This window comes from Gobio gobio (genome assembly GCF_949357685.1).
Source record: "Gobio gobio genome assembly, chromosome: 13".
NCBI lineage: Eukaryota > Metazoa > Chordata > Actinopteri > Cypriniformes > Gobionidae > Gobio > Gobio gobio.
The window spans coordinates 36,933,454-36,949,288 of record NC_137106.1 but is presented as its reverse complement, the minus strand read 5'-3'; the positions used below and the strand labels follow the sequence as shown (position 1 = coordinate 36,949,288).

General features: G+C 40.5%; 2 protein-coding genes across 3 annotated transcripts in view; one reads left to right on the top strand and one right to left on the bottom strand.

Annotated features, from left to right (window-relative positions):
• The window catches only part of mipol1 (mirror-image polydactyly 1), a 146,341-nt gene that overhangs the window by 118,329 nt on the left and 12,177 nt on the right, over positions 1-15,835 (bottom strand). For both annotated transcript variants that reach the window (XM_079832306.1, XM_079832307.1), the window contains exon 2: positions 756-847. In XM_079832306.1, coding sequence (XP_079688432.1) covers positions 756-801 — 46 coding nt within the window. In that variant the 5' untranslated portion in view covers positions 802-847. The remainder of the gene's footprint in view (positions 1-755; positions 848-15,835) is intronic.
• LOC307136021 (SCAN domain-containing protein 3-like) lies at positions 10,979-12,295 on the top strand (the record flags this gene model as incomplete). The annotated part of the gene is made up of 1 exon (XM_079832767.1): positions 10,979-12,295. The coding sequence occupies one exon, from the start codon at positions 10,979-10,981 to the stop codon at positions 12,293-12,295; it is 1,317 nt and encodes a 438-aa protein (XP_079688893.1).

Here is a 15,835-nt window from a genome sequence, read left to right as displayed (position 1 = left end):
ATTACAAAGCATTTTTGAATTACAACCATTTAAAGGGATAGTTCACCCCAACACAAAACTGAACACAAAAGAAGAGATGTTGAAGAATGGGTCAGTGGGCCTCATTGACTTCCATGGTATTTTTTCCCCCTATACTATGGAAGTCAATGAGGCCTGTTTGGTAACCCGTTTTCTTCAAAATATCTTATAATATCTTCTTTAGTGTTCAGCGGATGAAAGAATTTCATACAGGTTTGGAACAACTTGAGGGTGACTAAATGATGACAGAATTTTCAAAAGAACAAAATCAATTCTTATAAATGTCTTTACTGCCACTTTTGATCAATTTAATGTGTCCTTGCTGAATAAAAGTATACGGTACTCCACAGTATTTACAGTGTACCATGCAAACATGAATATGGTAATAATTTAGTGTCATAGTATCATCACCTCATAAGACAGGGATTTTAGTAAGGGTATTGCCTGTAATTTGCAGGCTTTTCTTAAAACTTTAAATTTTTTGACAATCCAAATATATGCATTTCCTTTGATACTTGGTTGTTTCGAAAGAAGTCAATAAATACTAATTGCAATATTTAAGACTAATATAATGAAGAAATACCGCAGCAAGACTATCTGATATGATAAGGATGCCCTCTACTGCCCAGTTTTAAGAATGTCCTCAAGAAGTCCTCAAGTGGTCTGAATATATTGGTCTCACATTTTGAAAGTTACTTTATCAATAACAAATAAAGAAACATTCTCTATATACTCACATTTGTACATATCAACCAGTGACTCCTTCAGTTCTTGCTTGTGCATCCATGACAGCTGATGCAGCTCCTCCTCACTCTCTGAGCAGCTCTCCCTTAAAACGAACAGAGGACATGTCTCAGTAACTCATTGCTGCTATTCTTCAATTCTAGTACTTGAGCTTGTGGTGTTGAGAGGGTTCTGGTCATATGTTTACTATTTCTCGGTGTAGGTTAGACTAATCTTTTCTGCAATGTCCTCATGAGCTCAGGGATTACATACCAAAAGCTGTGTGTGTGTGTGTGTGTGTATGACCAGCCCAACAATTACTTTCCTTTCTGCCAAAAAAAATCTAAGTAGCTGCTACATTCATAATGGATGGGTTCCTCAGATGTTCCACATTTCTTTAAAGCACAGGGTTACTGCTGATGACTACAGTACCCCTATATGAGAAAAACAAATATGATGGTATGGGTTTTAAAGTGCATCTTAGCATGCAATGATTTATGCTGATGAGCTGGAAATTGGAAAAAATACATGAAGGCCCTGACAAAACAGGAGTGTGATGAAAACAGCCCAATGTCCAAACGAAACCAAAAAAAACAAGTCTATTATCAAAACACCACAGATTACAGTTCCTAGGATTTCATTTTATTTATAGGTCTTGAATGTAAAAGTCAGGGCTACCTATTTCCCTATTTGATTCAATTTCGCTTCACAAGCTCATGATTCGATTCAATTCTGATTTTGATTCAATTAGATTCTATGTCGAATATCGATTCATTGGGGCATGTATCCCCAGTTACTATAATATTAAAAGGTTAAAAATTGCGGATTCATATACAACCCCAAATCAGAAAAAGTTGGGACAGTATGGAAAACGCAAATAAATAAAAAAGAAGTGATTTCTACATTTACTTTGACTTGTATTTCATTGCAGACAATATGAACACAAAATATTTCATGTTTTGTCTGGTCAACTTCATGTCATTTGTAAATATGCATCCTTTCCTGTCATTCAGACCTGCAACACATTTAAAAAAAAGTTGGGACAGGAGCAATTTAGGGCTAGTAATGAGGTAAAATGGTTAAATAATGATGTGATTTGAAACAGGTGATGTCAACAGGTGATTGTAATTATGATTTGGTACAAAAGCAGCATCCAAGAAAGGTCTAATCCTTTAGGAGCAAAGATGGGCCGAGGATCGCCAGTTTGCCAACAAATACGTGAGAAAATTATTGAAATGTTTAAAAACAATGTTCCTCAAAGAAAGATAGGAAGAGATTTGGATATTTCACATTCAACAGTGCATAACATAATTAAAAGATTCAAGGAATCTGGAGGAATTTCAGTGCGTAAAGGACAAGAGCACAAGCCTAAGCTGAACAACCGTGATCTCCGATCCCTCAGGCGGCACTGCATCAAGAATCTTCATTCATCTATAAGCGATATCACCACATGGGCTCAGGACTACTTTGGCCAACCTTTGTCAAGTACCACAATACGTAGTTACATCGACAAATGCCAGTTAAAACTGTACTGTGCCAAAAGGAAGCCCTATGTTAACAGTGTCCAGAAGCGCCGTCGACTTCTCTGGGCTCGGAGGCATCTGGGATGGACCATCACACAGTGGAAACGTGTACTGTGGTCAGATGAATCAGTATTTGAGGTATTTTTTGGGAGGAATGGACGCCGTGTGCTCCGGACCAAAGAAGAAAAGGATCATCCAGACTGTTACCAGCAACAAGTCCAAAAGCCAGGGTCTGTCATGGTATGGGGTTGTGTCAGTGCCCTTGGCAAAGGTAACTTGCACTTCTGTGAAGGCACCATTAATGCTGAAAAGTACAGATTTTGGAGCATAATATGCTGCCTTCAAGAAGACATCTTTTCCAGGGACGTCCATGCATATTTCAACAAGACAATGCAAAACCACATTCTGCACACATTACAAAGTCCTGGCTGCGGAGGAAGAGGGTACGGGTACTTGACTGGCCTGCCTGCAGTCCCGACCTGTCTCCAATAGAGAATGTGTGGCGTATTTTGAAGCGCAAAATGCGACAACGAAGACCCCGTACTGTTGCCCACCTTAAGACTTGTTTGCAGGAAGAATGGGACAAAATTACACCTGAAACACTTCATCACTTGGTGTCTTCAGTCCCTAAACGTCTTTTAAGTGTTGTGGAAAGGAATTGCAACATTACAAAGTGGTAAATGCTTTACTGTCCCAACTTTTTTTGAAATGTGTTGCAGGTCTGAATGACAGGAAAGGATGCATATTTACAAAAGACATGAAGTTGACCAGACAAAACGTAAAATATTTTTTGTTCATATTGTTTGCAATGAAATACAAGTCAAAGTAAATTTAGAAATCACTTCTTTTTTTATTTATTTGCGTTTTCCATACGGTCCCAACTTTTTCTGATTTGAGGTTGTAGATTACTTATATTTAAATTGCACATTAGGAGGTTTTTATCAATAAAGTTATCAAGGATTTAAAGTTTGTCGCGTCTCCAGTGAAGCTGAACTCTCCTGTCCACATTCACTTTGCACTGAGCGACAGCCACACACAGAAACACATTAATGCAGGCTACAAATGCGCACTTCGGAAGATCTCATGGCTAGATACGATTAAATCTGAAAGGATTGTGAAATTAAATGTTTATTGGATATTCAGAGATTTGTTTTAACGATATAGATGCGTATTAGCTCAATGTTGATGGTAAATGAGAAAGTAGCTAGGCTATTATAGCCTATTGCTTGCCTTTCCGTTGCTAATAATATAAAAGCAAATGCTATACTTTTTTCGCAAACCGTTTACTTTCTTTGTTTAACAGTCTTTATAATAACGTATTAGATCATATGACTGTTTTACAGAGGCCCTAATGAAGATAGAGAAGAATGTGAGCGCTGTGTGATCAGGCACTGGCATTTTCAGCGTCACTTGTCAAAATAAAAGTCCCGCTTCTAACACATCGGCCAATCAGAAAAACTTGTCGGCCAATGCCGATATTTAAAAAATGCCAATGGATGGCAGGAAGTGCAACAGATTGTCTTGCCTGCAGGCTATCGACAACTATTCTGCATCCCAATTCACCTACTTATACTAGGACCTAAAAGTATGAACTCTTTTTGTGAAGAAAAAGTATCGGAGAGACTTCCCTCATGTGTTTGCAGTTTTAAAGGCATACTGAAGTGCCTTGGAACGCGCAGCATTATTCAATGTGTTGACGTAATTTTCCCTGAAACGGCCTTAAGCTGTTAGCAGCTCCTCCCCTTTTTTGAAACAGCCAATAGAGTTTCGTTATTACCACAGTTTGACTAGCCTTTCTGTTTGTTAAAGCCAGTTTCCTCCGAATATCTCTTTGAAATACAGCATTCTGTGCAGAATTGAAATGGGTCCGATATGTTTTGTTGTCTGTGCCGACTCGCGCACATGATCCACGCTGCGTTCTCGTGTCTGTAGTCAATGGCTCTTGTCTAGACTATGTGTGTACGCTGCTGCGGTGCGCGTGAAACTATTGTGAACCCAGACTTCATTCGCCTCAACTGAAAGCATATTTACACTGTCTGAATCATTTCCAATCGCATGTATAGTGCGCTATGTTCCATTCACCATGTAGAAAATAGTAAATGCGTGAACAACTGACAATCAGCGCATTTGATTGGACAGAAGGTTTGATAAGAAGGTGAAATCTGTGATTCGTTTTAACGGAAGTGAGAGACTGTAAGTTTTGAATGCTTATATCTCCTAAATGCAAATTTTGTCATTGTTTTAGAACACACAAGCTTATTCATAACCTTAAGGCTAAGATAATCATACTAAAAGCTAAAAAACTTTATTTTGATTTCAGTGGGCCTTTAATATAATGATGCATTTAAAAGTTAAAGGCCAAATGTATCATTACAGAAGTTCTTAATGCTGCTGCAGGTGAAACTAGGGCTGCTCGATTATGGAAAAAATCATAATCACGATTATTTTGGTCAATATTGAAATCACGATTATGTAACACGATTATTTCACATGACTTTGGGAATGTGTTGTATTTATTAAAAATACACCTTTCAACAATTCAATTGAAATTGTAACATTTGTTGTACTTTTTGAACTATTAAAATAAATAATATAACATATATTCGAATCAAAGTATAAAAGTATTCACGTAAAAATGATAACCACAAATAAATAAGATCAACAATATGGTTCGGCTATGCTTTTCATGTACGTCTAACATTAGTTTTCAGGTACAGAAATGTATCAAATGTAAAATAACATTGCATATTTGAGTGCATAAATTAAAGATTAATCCTATTAAACTTACAAAAGCTATTCAATCAAGAGCGGTGAGTGGTGTCCTTGTCTTTTGTTGTTTGACATTAAACAGACAGCAGTAAAGGCTACTGCCCCTTTAAGACCTCGCGTCTTCTTTATCGACTGTATAAAGTTCACTTAAGGCATATACAGACTATGTCTGCTAAGATACTCATCAAGATGGACATGTTGACATACGTTTTGTGTGAGTTTGTCCGTTTAAGAGCAAGACTTGAAAGAGAACTCAATATTTGCGCGCTGAGAGACGTGTGCGCGCTCTCGAATGAACGCACAGAGACACATTTTCTCACAGCGCGCGCGGCTTCTCATTCTAAACCTAAACCCTAAAGCACTAAACCCGGGTGATGACGGTGAAAACGACTGGTCATATTCGAAAATATGGCAGCACTCGCAATCTCGCATGCATTGAACAAAGTTTACAAAGAGAGAATTATTTGAAAAATATGAAGGAAAAAAAGGACGTTTACACGGCTCCCCTGCTCTCGTCAGTTTTTGTTTCTTTATTAGATTGTCATAGGTCACTCTGTTTAATTTTCAAGTGGTTAAACAAATTCGTGATGTTCCCTTGCGTTGCAGCCACTACCATGTAGCAAATCTTAGCATGTTTCTGCTCGTCGTCTGATTCCTCGAAGCCAAACTGTTCCCAGACAACGGAGTTGGTTTTGCCTTTTTTGCTCACCAAACGCTGCTGTAACTGCCCTCCTTCTGCCATCTTTACTCGCGCCGAGTTTTTAAATTCCAGCGGATGATATGCACACGAGAGAGATTTGTGGGTTCGGGAGGGGCGGATGTGCGCGTGCGCGTTTCATTCAGAACGCAAGGCAAAATAATCGTTTTTTCTCGATTGTACTATTTTGGTGATCGTTGGGAGGCAAAATCGAAATCGAAATCGAAATTCGATTAATTGCACAGCCCTAGGTGAAACATAATGAGGATAAGATTGAATAAATATATTTTCGTCAGGTTAAATACTGATAATTGATCACTCAAACGCCCTTAATCTAAAACTCTCTACTTAACTGTCGGACTCGCACATCCGTCATGTTTGTAGCTTTTTAACACATTTTATACACGTTTGTAGTTCTATCGAATCATCATCCAAATCGCAATAGGTTGTGAGCAATATCAGCCGTTAGAGTGTGCGTCGATCCGCACTTCGAATTCTGACTGGAAATAGTAGACCATCCGGGCATCTTCAACATACTACGATTTAAGACATACTAATTATTTTTTCGAATACTATTTAGGATGGATAGTATGCGAATTGGGACGCAGCACTAGTCTTAAAACTCGCCCATGAAAATGCATTATCTGGACATGGTATAACAAAAACCTACCACCGCATTACTACGTACTTTTTTTGGTCAGGTCTTTAGTCAGCGGTGTCTAGATTTTGTAAGTCGTGTTATAATTGTCAGTTGCCAAGTAAACCCAATCAGAAAATCCCGCCTGCACCTGCCATGATTCCAGTTGTAATTGACCCATTTGAGCACTTAACTGTTGACTGTGTTGGACCATTGACCAAGACTAAATTGGGCCACCAATACATTTTGACCATCACTGTGACTTGTTTCCCAAAGGCTTTTCCATTACGCACGTTGAAAGCTAAGATTGTGGTAAAGGAACTGCTCAAATTCTGTACTAAACTAAAGTAATTCAGAGTGACCAAGGGTCAAACTTTACTTCTTAGGTTTTTAAGCAGGTTCTAGAATATAATTCTTAGTATAAGCCACATCTACACTGCATATCACCTTGAATCCCAAGGTGCACTCCTAGTCTTTCCCAGGTGTGTGGAACCTGGGAAAGACTGGGTTGAGGGTCTTCCCTTCTTATTGTTCTAAATTGTTAATTTCATTATCTGTGTCTTGTCTTTTCACTGTCATTCTGTTGCACTGTGGAGCTTGTGTCACTACAACAAATCCCTAGTATGTGTAAACATACCTGGCAATAAAGCTCATTCTGATTCTGATTCGGATGTTTGCAAAAGAGTCTGTCTAAGAATCCCTCAGCTTTAGCCCTGCTGAACAGCTTTGGCCCACTGAAACCTTGGTTATACTCCAGTTCGGACTCGTACACAGATAGCTGCAGACAGCACGGACGTGGTCTACTTGTATTTATACTACTGAAAGAAGTGTATGCTGGGGTCCGCTTGGCGGACATGTTCCATACATGCGCAGTAGATCAGCGTAGACAATTCCACACATGTGCAGATGATCGGCGTGTACAGTTCCACACATGCAGAGTAGATCACCGTGTAGTATCACACATGTGCAGTAGATTGGCTTGAACAGTAAACTATTTCTCTCCACTAATTATTGCACATCTGGCTGTCTTTATATTGTTTTAACGACTGATTGTAGGTAGCGACAGACTTCTTCACACAGCCTCTCTTCAAATTCAACATCCATGTTGTTTTTCCAGCGCATGAGCAGATGGTGCTTTTGTAGCCTAGTGACCGGGTGTACTTGTCCGTGTGGTCACAAAAAAAATGTGAGGCACGCGGATGTCTGCAAAGAGCCTCCGCGCACACCCTCCAATGGATATTTTTTTGCCATGCGGACCCTAGCGCACACGGAAAGTATAACACTAGCTTAAGGACAAGATTTACTAACAGCTTGCTTCAGCGCAAACCCTCTTTTGGTGTTAAAAAAAACTACCGCCAGGATTTACTAAAAGACACGCAGTGAAAAAATTAGCACTGAAAAAGCATGGACAGTTATTTTTGCGGCCGACCTTATTGCATATGCATTTGTAGGAGTTTCCCTTTCAGACGCAAAATTTATGAGAGGAGAGTGTTTCAATGAATCACGCAAGGTGATTTACTAAGGTTTGAGCTAGACAATTTACTGGTATTTGAATCAGTGAGTCGAATCATGATTTGGATCGCATGTCAAACCGCCAAACTGCTGAAATCACGTGACTTTGGCGATCCAAACCGCTGAACCGACTCACTGATTCATAACGCTTCGAAGCTTAATGATGCATTGTTTTGAAATCGGTCATCACTATATAAGTCGTTATTTAGGTTTTTTTGCGCACAAAAACTATTCTCGTCGACTCATAAAATTATTGTAGAACCACTGTAGTGAGAAGGACCTTGTAACGACGTCTTTAGTACCTTTTATGGGTCTTGAGAGTGTAAAGTGCATTGTGCCAATGGAGGCCTTTCTGAGCCATTGGATTTCAACTAAAATATCTTCCATATTTGTTTTGTCTTTGTATTCTCTGAAATGTTCTGGGGACCCCTTAGGACCTTCTGGAGGACCCTGGAGGTCCCCGGGCCCCAGTTTGAAAACCCCTGCCCTAGAGGAAGATGGTTTGATGGCATCATGGACTGGCTGTGCCCAGCTAGAGTCCTTGGAGATCCCCCCTGCTTGCTTGTCCCAAAACCGATAATACGTTTCAGTTTTTGAAGGTCAACAATGTAACAAAACCTGACTCTTTTCCCCAGAATGGGGGACTGAGTAGATAGAGTTGGTTTAGAGAAGTATGTTATGAAATTAGATCTGCTAAAGGGTTTTTGGCAGGTGCCCCTCCCCAACATGCCTCTGAAATGTCTGTTAGTCACCCCCAAATTGCGTCTTACAGTATAAGGTCCTAGCTTTTGGGATGCGAAATGCACATGCTACAATTCTGCAAATGACGCATTAGAAACTGTTGGATGTGCCAAACTGTGAAGTTTTTTATCTGGATGATATTGTGGTATAGCTATTCAGATAACTGGACAGATCACGTAAGACCCTTGAAAGGGTTTTCAAACACCTAACTGCTGCTTCCTTGACACTACATCTTGCCAAATGTGAACTTGCAAAAGGAATTGTCACATACTTGGTTAAGCAGGTAGGTCAGGGAGTGGTTAAACCTGTTAAGTCTAAAATTTCAGCCATACTCGAATTCCCTGTAACCTGTAACAAGCTAGAATTGAGACGTTTCCTAGGTATGAGTGGGTATTATAGAGGTTTCTGTTCCAATTCGGTTCTACTCAAGTTGTGCGGTTCTACTTCAGGAGGATGTGTCCCATATTGAACATCCTGTTCCCTACTTTTCTAAAAGGTTATCTTAGACCCACTAAGGTATGAGTGGCTATTATAGAGGTTTATGTTCCAATTCGGTCCTACTCAAGTTGTGCGGTTCTACCTCAGGAGGATGTGTAGGCTACCATATTTCTAAAATGTTCTCTTAGACACAGCAGAGCTAAAGGAAGCTCGGGCACTGTTGTTTGCTCTTCAACATTTTGATGTGTATTTGGGGAGTAGCTCTAATCCTATAATTGCGTATACTGACCATAACCCTTTGGGTGTTCCTTTCCCAAATGTCAGGTTGCAATCAGTGATCTCGCTGTCCAGGAATATAATCTGGATATTCGACACAAGAAAAACACTGAAAATGTTATGGAGGATACTTTCTAGAGTATAAAGAGTTGGTGTTGTTCTCTATTTATCCCTTGTACCTTTCTTTCCTAATTTAAATGGTAAGAGTGAACGTTTTTTTACTACAAACTCTAGTTTGTATTCGTGGTGGTGGGTGTTACATCCTGGGGTCATGTGTATTTTTACCCTGAGTGGGTGTTTTTGCCATGTGCTTTCTCTCTTTCTCTCTCACTCTGATTGCCTTGCAGTTAATTAGCCACAGCTGATGCTTGTAAGGAATGTGCTGCACAGGGCAACCACTATGGGCCTTTTTCCTCCTGGTCATTCATGCATTTTCTCTATCTGATTAGTTTGAACGGTTACATTTACAGTTGGCCACGTAAATCCAATCTTCCTGTGCTATATGCAAATGTAACGGAGCTCATGTCAACGAATGCAACAGATATGAGCTGCATTTGATTAATCATCAGCTAAATTCAAGATCAAAGACCGCAATATGAGAGAGAGAGTGGCATAAGCACTCGTAAGATCATTTATTCTCATTACTTTTAATGAAAATGACTGTTTTGAGCATCTGCAACTTTCAGTTTCCTTTGCACATTTGGCTTGCTGAAGAGATTCTCATCTATGGCGATGCATGTTGCAGTAGCGCTGCCATATCTTGCTATAACATGTTATATATAGCCTATAACAGTGGTTTTCAAAGTGGGGGCCGCCAGGGGTCGCCAGGGGGGCCGCGGCAAGTTGGAAGAAAAAAGCAAAAAAAAAATATATATATATATATATTTATATATAAATATTTATATTATTATGAGTATTTTTATGAAATAGCATTATAATAATTTGTTGATATCTGAACATTAAACTTTTAATGCTAATCTTTCTGATTGGCTGGGTACAACATCACGTTATCTGTCAGTGTTGCCTTGGTAACAACCGCCAGTGCTCAGTGTTTAAGCTATTAATTAAACGTTAATAAGCTGGCTAGCTCTATGGCAAAACTTTATCAAAATGGATCGATTTTTAAAAAGGAAAAAACCTGACGAGCCAGCTATCGAAACCTCAGATAAAAAAAATCAGAAAACAAACTCCTGGCCGAGTAAGACCCGTAGGTATGAGGCAGCGTACATAAAGTATGGATTTACCTGCGTCACGAAAAATGGACACGAGTGCCCCAAATGCGTTCTTTGCTCCGAGATCCTCTCCAACGAATGCTTAAAACCATCAAAACTTCAACGTCACCTGAACCAGAAGCATCCAGCAGAGGCCGAAAAACCAATAGACTTTTTTAAAAGAAAGGAAGAACATTTGAACAGGCAGTCAGCAACATTCGTGCGGCAAGCTACCGTTCCTGAGAGAGCATTGAGGGCATCATTTTTGGCCTCCTTTCACATTGCGTGAGCTAAGAAACCGCACACAATTGGGGAAGATTTGATACTACCAGCTACCAAAGACATTGTTAAAGAGTTACTGGGTGAGGATGCTGCCAAGAAAATTGACGCTGTACCACTCTCTGATAACACTGTGAGCAGACGTATTGGAGACATGGCTGAGGATGTGTCTGCTCAACTGCTGGACCAGGTGAGAGCTAGCGAATGTTTTGCACTGCAGCTTGATGAAAGTACGGATGTGGCTAACGCTGCCGAGTTACTTGTGTACATACGATTCATTTCCCAAGAAATGTTCGTTGAGGAATTACTGTTTTGTAAAGAACTTGAAAGCAGAACCACCGGGAAAGAGATTTTTCAAGTGGTGGACGAATATATTGATTCAAATGGACTTGACTGGAATCGTTGCGTGGGTGTGTGTACTGACGGGGCCGCGGCTATGACTGGGAAGAACAGTGGGGTGACGGCTCTCATCAAACAGAAGGCCCCGAATGCGGCGTTCACGCACTGTATGCTCCATCGAGAAGCTCTGGTGGCTAAACGGTTGGATGATGAGCTTAATCTGGTACTACAGGACATAATACACGTAGTAAACTTCATTAAAGCACGCCCCTTAAAACACAGACTGTTTGCTCTTCTGTGTAAAGAAATGGGAGCCCGTTTTGATGGATTGCTGCTTCACTCAAACGTACGCTGGCTTTCACGGGGGGCAGTTTTGAACCGCGTGTATGAGTTGCGGAGGGAGATTGCAGAGTTTCTCTTGTCTGAAAAACATCAGCTGGCCGACCGTTTTAAAAATGCAGCCTGGATTCTCAAACTTGCATATATGGCTGACATTTTTTGTCATCTGAATGTGCTTAACCAAAGCATGCAAGGGCGTGACACATACATAGTCCATATGCAAGACAAAGTGCGTGCTTTTTCTCTGAAGATTACGTTGTGGTCAAGCAAGCTCAAGGAGGGAATTACAGAAATGTTCCCACTATTACACCAAGAGCTGCTGTCATCTGGGGGTGAGTTGGACACCATTTCTCCGCTGATACAATCCCACCTGGAGCACCTCCAGGGATATTTCAGAGAATATTTCCCTGACCTTGACAGCACCCAACTAAACTGGGTAAGAAACCCATTTGCCCCTGATGTAGGCTCTTGTCTGGACTTAAAATCACAGGAGGAGCTGATTGAGATGACTTCTTCCTGGGACTTAAAAATGAAGTTTGAGTCTCTTTCCCTCTCTAACTACTGGATGTATGTAAGAAAAGACTTCCCCATCCTAGCTGAGAGTGCTCTGAAATGCCTTCTTCCTTTTGCAACCACTTATTTGTGTGAGTCTGGCTTTTCAGCTTTAAAAGTACTTAAAACAAAACACAGAGCACGTCTAAATGTGGAGAGTGACATGCGTGTTGCACTGACAGACATAAAGCCCAGACTTGACAAACTGTGTAGGAGCCACCAGGCCCACCCATCCCATTAATTCTCTCTCTCTCTCACACTCACACAGACACACACACATATGTCTGGTGCGCTATCCTTCTGGGGACTCACCATAGGCGTAATGGTTTTTATACTGTACAAACCGTATTTTCTATCCCCTTACACTGCCCCTGCCCCTAAACCTAACCCTCACAGGAGACATTCTGCATTTTTACATTTTCATAAAAACTCATTCTGAATGATTTATAAGCTACGGTGACACGAGTCCCCATGAGTCTGTCTACAGTCAGGTTGAAGTCCCCACTAGGCTAGAAAAACATGTACACTACACTACACTACACTACACTACACTACACTACACTACACTACACTACACTACACTACACTACACTACACTACACTACACTACACTACACTACACTACACTACACTACACTACACTACACACACACACACACACACACACACACACACACACACACACACACACACACACACACACACACACACACACACACACACACACACACACACACACACACACACACACACACACACACACACACACACACACACACACACACACACACACACACACACACACACACACACACACACACACACACACACACACACACACACACACACACACACACACACACACACACACACACACACACTCTCTTTAAGATTTTTCTTTTTACATTTACTGACACACACAGATACAATGTTAAATGTTGAAATTACTGTACCAAATTTGAAGATATTGAAATTACCATATATGAAGATCTGACATACAAATGTTATTATTGCAACACTAATAAAGTTCAATGGATGTTCACCTAGGTGTTTTATTTATTTATTTACATTTGGTGTAGTTTTGTTGATGGGTTCAATAACACCGTGCAAAAGGGGGGCCTTGGCCAGAACCTGGTGGAATTTGGGGGGCCTTGTCATGGAAAAGTTTGGGAACCCCTGGCCTATAACACCCTGAGTAAAATTTACATATGTGGTTTCAACAACCAGATGCATTTACACTTGTCCAGTTTCATCTGGAATGCACCCCAGACCACCTCCTGAAGTGGTTTAATTGATCGGATCGGGTCTCGAAAGTGTTTCAGAGGGCATATACACATGGTCTTTTCACAATCTGATAGATATCTAATAGTGACCAAGTGTAAAAAGGCCCTATACTAGGCGAGAAAGAACACCGCTTCATTTTGAAATACCTAAATGTTTATCCCTGTTTTATGGTTTAGTAAGGGAGTAGAAGGAAGGCTTTGTTGTTGATTTATTTTCTTTTGCATACATAGGTAATTTAGTTTGCCTATCAAGGTCGGACACATACTCCCGCTTAATCAACTTTTTGTGAAATAAACAGTTATGGAAATGTTGAGATTAAAGTTAAAGATCCATTCTCCTCCTGAAGTTCCCGAAAAATGTCTGTTAGTGCCTCAGTGACTACATCGCTCAGAGAAGCTGTCAATCTCAGCTGTCAATCATAATGTCACACCCGTTTTTATAGCATCAAACAACGAACTAAAACAAAACTTAATTAAAGAACGAACACTTGAACTAACATTAGCGTGAAAAAAAACTGCCTAAAATGACAGAAACCCCCTTTGGAAAAATGTATTTGAAGTGTAATTGAATTGTTTAGTTTGTCTATTAGAATGGAGGGCGGCCTTTATGACCTATACTCGATCGAGACGCGCTGGCTTCAGTTTTCAGGACTCGTGTTGCAGGCTTGAGTCAAGTATATCATGGCTCGTTTCTACTGAGCGTTACGGTTCAGTACAGTACAGTAACGTACGATTCGGGACTGTAAACCCTGATCCGGTGCGTTTCCTCCGCCAACAGTACCCTTATGATAGGCGTGGTGTAGCGATCAACGTCATTCTCACGCGAAGAAGAAAGCAACACAGTATAAAACAATGGACAACATACAGCAGATCTTGTTCTTGCTTCTCGGCATGTGGCTGTTGTCACAAGAAGACATGCTTTGTTTGAGCCAAGGCTGCAAGGAAAAACACAGCCGGAAAAGCACGCACAAGTGACGATTCTCTGCCAACCAATCAACGTTACAGTGAGTCTAGCTCCGCCCTTTAGTACCGGACTACTGTGCTAGGTACCCCAATAGAGTGCCGAAGTAATGACGTCACTTTGTAGGCCAACCCGGAAGTTAGCGGCGCATGGGTTCCCTCGATCAAAAAGCCATTCATTTTCCCCATAGACTTTTGGAAAATCGCAAAAAAAAAGATCTGTGTTCAACATAGAGTTATGACCCTTACACGTTTTGTCTACCAAGATAATCTTTACAAGTTAATCCAAAATGTATACATTTTGAAGCCCAAATAAAGCCGTCAGATATAAAATGCTAACGGTAGGCTATAAACGGACTACAGCACACCATGGTCGCGGATCAACGTCATCATCAAGCTTCTCAAACTTTATTTAAAAGCACGCTCGCTCATTATAATAAACGATTTGCCAGGGAACAAATTATAGATCCATGAGAGCAAATATGGGCCGTTAAATCTCCACAAGACTAATTATAGCTGGAGACGCCACAGAGACATCAGAGCCAGCGGCAGACGTCAGAAGGACTGGCTGAGGAAAGTCAACTCTCGCCGGCTAAACAAGCGCTGATCGCCGCTGACTCACTGGAGCTCACAACTCCGAAAACACCAGATAAAATGTTTAAATAGGCACTCTTCTTATAAATAAACAACAGATTTGAGCTTTAAACAACTACATTATCGACTGAAAAAGTCTTAAAACTACGTTCACACATTAACAGTAGATTTTAACACAAAAGACGTGTAAACACAGCCCATGTCAGCCATTTCTCAACGAGACGAACATGTGAAGAGAGTAAACTCCAAATGTTCAAGCATCCAACTTTGCGCGAATAGCGCGATTTATTCACGCCACATAAGTTCTTCATCTGAAACGCGGGCTAGTGAGAGATTGCCTGTTTGTCACGATGACGTCTAAAGTCCCCGCCAAAGGATGTAGTCCCTTTTAGCAATTTGTTAGCAACCATCGTTTTTAAGACACAATAAAGTTTAAAAAAATCACAAGCAGGTTTTAACTAATGTGTTTTATGTCATAGATCAAAACGTGAAAATATTTAGAGGCTTTATGCTTTCCTATAGCTCAAACAGTAGAGCATGGCGCTAGCAACGCCAAGGTCATGGGTTCGATTCCCAGGGAAAGCAAGAATTGACAAAAATGTAAAATGTGTACTTTGAATGCAATGTAAGTCGCTTTGGATAAAAGCGTCTGCCAAATGCATAAATGTAAATGTAAATCTTTGTTAACCACAGACCTTATTTCAGGCGATTTAGCAAAAACCCATTCAAAAAACCCATAGACTTTAGGGCGAGGGAACCGGTAGGGCTAAAATGCTAACTCACTTCCGCGTTTTGGCCTACAAAGTGACGTCATTACTTTGGCACTCTATGGAATGGTGCCATAAAAGTGGTACGGTACAGAATTAGGGTACCATTCACAACTTCTGACAATGGAAACGGCAAAAACTGCATACCGTACTTAACTGTACCACTCGGTGGAAACG